Source organism: Buceros rhinoceros, unplaced genomic scaffold (genome assembly GCF_000710305.1).
Source record: "Buceros rhinoceros silvestris isolate BGI_N320 unplaced genomic scaffold, ASM71030v1 scaffold25052, whole genome shotgun sequence".
In the NCBI taxonomy this organism is placed as follows: Eukaryota; Metazoa; Chordata; class Aves; order Bucerotiformes; family Bucerotidae; genus Buceros; species Buceros rhinoceros.
Window position 1 is genome coordinate 3,500 of NW_010398681.1, and position 2,069 is coordinate 5,568.

The window sequence follows — 2,069 nt, forward strand, 5'->3', positions numbered from 1 at the left end:
CATTCCTGACAAAAGCCAGAGCAGCAGGTACAGATATTCCTGCCTGACTTCCAGAACACCGAGACAGCAGATCCCATCACAGCTCTGCTGCACTCATCTTCTGCTGGAGCACCAGGCACGATAATAAAGATCAGCCCAGCAGACAGGGCATGTAAACCTCGTGGGCTGTTCCCTTTCGTCTCCTCTGTGCTCACCAGAAATGGAAAGCTACAGCCCGCTACTGCAGCCAAGAGGAATTCTGTTGTCTGCCTGCAGACATCTGGAGCCAGACTGCAAGTGCTCAGCACCCACTGTCTGGGCTAGATTCCCGTGACAGTACTGCGTGGGGATTATAGAACTTCTGAAAAAAGCCTGGTACTCCTGGAAATCTGGCTTTAGATGGAAGTGAGGTACCATGGTCTGTGCTCCAGCAGGGCCTGGAGACTGGACTGGGTGTATGCTCTAGGTGATCATGAGTACAACCTAAAATGCCTTTCTGCAACACTCCTCACAAATGCTTTTCAGCATTCCAGCTTGCCAAGAACCACCATACAGCCAATTATCACCAGTAATTCAGTCAGCCACAGTCCAAGCATTCATGTGCCACTTAAAGAGAAATGTAAGTGCTTTACGCTTTATCATCTACAGAGAGACCTTTGTACCTAGGAAAGCTGGAAGCACCTTCCAAAGGGAAAAAACCAAACAAAACCCCAAACCACCCAAACCCAACAAAACCGACAGAAATACAATTAAAGATGCAAAACTTACTTCACTCCTTCTCCTCTCTGCTCTCCAATCACAACCTGCACCACCATTTTGTACCTGTCAAATCCCTCCTCTGGAGAGAGAGAAAAAAACAGTAGAGAGGGCAATACCTCATTTAACATACGGGCACCAAATAGGACCCAGAAAGCTAAAGATTTCCGGTTACAAAGCAAGTGTCCTGTACAGGTCCATGCAATTGGCACAGTGGACAGGCTGCTTTGTGGCTGCCTTGTCCTGGGGACAGAGTACCGCGGTCTGACCAGAGTTAAAGGGTGAATGGGGTATTTGACATCCGTCATAAGATGCATCTAAGGCAGAAGACACTCCTGAACAGCCACACTAAATGTCAGCATTCTGCTTTGACTTGAACTTTCAAGAGCTGAACACATGGAAAGAATGTAAATAAGGCTGCTGGTGGACAAAAATCCAAATTAAAACAAAAAAATTAGCTTGTTTGAAAACTCTTCTGATGCAAAGGTATTGTAGAGAGTCTTCTGCTTCTGAGCTGGGATAAAAGGCCCCATAAAAGCACAGGCAGGTCTATGCTACTTGTCTGCAAAAATATGCAGTTGTTTTACAATAGTAAAGAAATACCTTTGGGCACAATCCACACCCAATCAGGCCAAGGCAATGTTCCAGAAGCCTAAAATAAAATATGGATCCTAATTCCTGTCTTCCACAAAGCAGTGTCCTGGGAAGACTCCGGTGCACTGTCTCCACTGGAGGTTTGAACCTCATGCTGAGCCTGGTAACATGCACCATGTCAATGCTTGTCAGAGGTGCTACAGCCACACTGGGCCAGTCTCGCTTCAGGCTACTGCGGGTTTGCTCGTAGCTTATGGAAGCCAAATCCCGTGCATATCTGCTCAACATCAACATGGGCTGGGACTACAGCTGCTGCTGGCTTTAAAGCAGATGTGGAACTCTAGGAGAAGCATAAATCACGGTTCCTGCCACGGGTAACAAGAGGTCTGTGTCACTGTGTCAGGCCAGCCCAGCAGATGGAGCACCAGCCTGTCCCTAGGAAGGAGGAAAAAACCAAAAGTGCCTGTGCCAACTCATGTCTATGTACTTGTTCCAGCACTGAACACAGGAAACACCTGCTGGAGCCTGAAGTTTACTTCTTGAACTCAAAAATGTTGGCGGGTATCCTGTGCATCACCACCACGACCTTTTTCCAGTGCTCTGAGGCTGTAGTCACACCTCTCCTTGGCTGACTGTGCTCCTAACTCTCTCCCTTTGCTGCTCCCACTGGGCCTTGTTCTGGTCTCCCTGCTATTCCGCTCTGCCCCAGCTCTGATCTAACTTGCCGCAGAATAAAAGCA

At 47.9% G+C, this 2,069-nt stretch overlaps 1 protein-coding gene across 1 annotated transcript in view; it reads right to left on the reverse strand.

Annotated features, from left to right (window-relative positions):
• Positions 1 to 2,069, reverse strand: part of TCTEX1D2 (Tctex1 domain containing 2) — a gene marked incomplete at its 5' end in the record, with an annotated part of 4,412 nt that overhangs the window by 1,774 nt on the left and 569 nt on the right. The window contains one exon of the mRNA XM_010131202.1: positions 748 to 817. Within this exon, the coding sequence (XP_010129504.1) occupies positions 748 to 817 (70 nt within the window). The remainder of the gene's footprint in view (positions 1 to 747; positions 818 to 2,069) is intronic.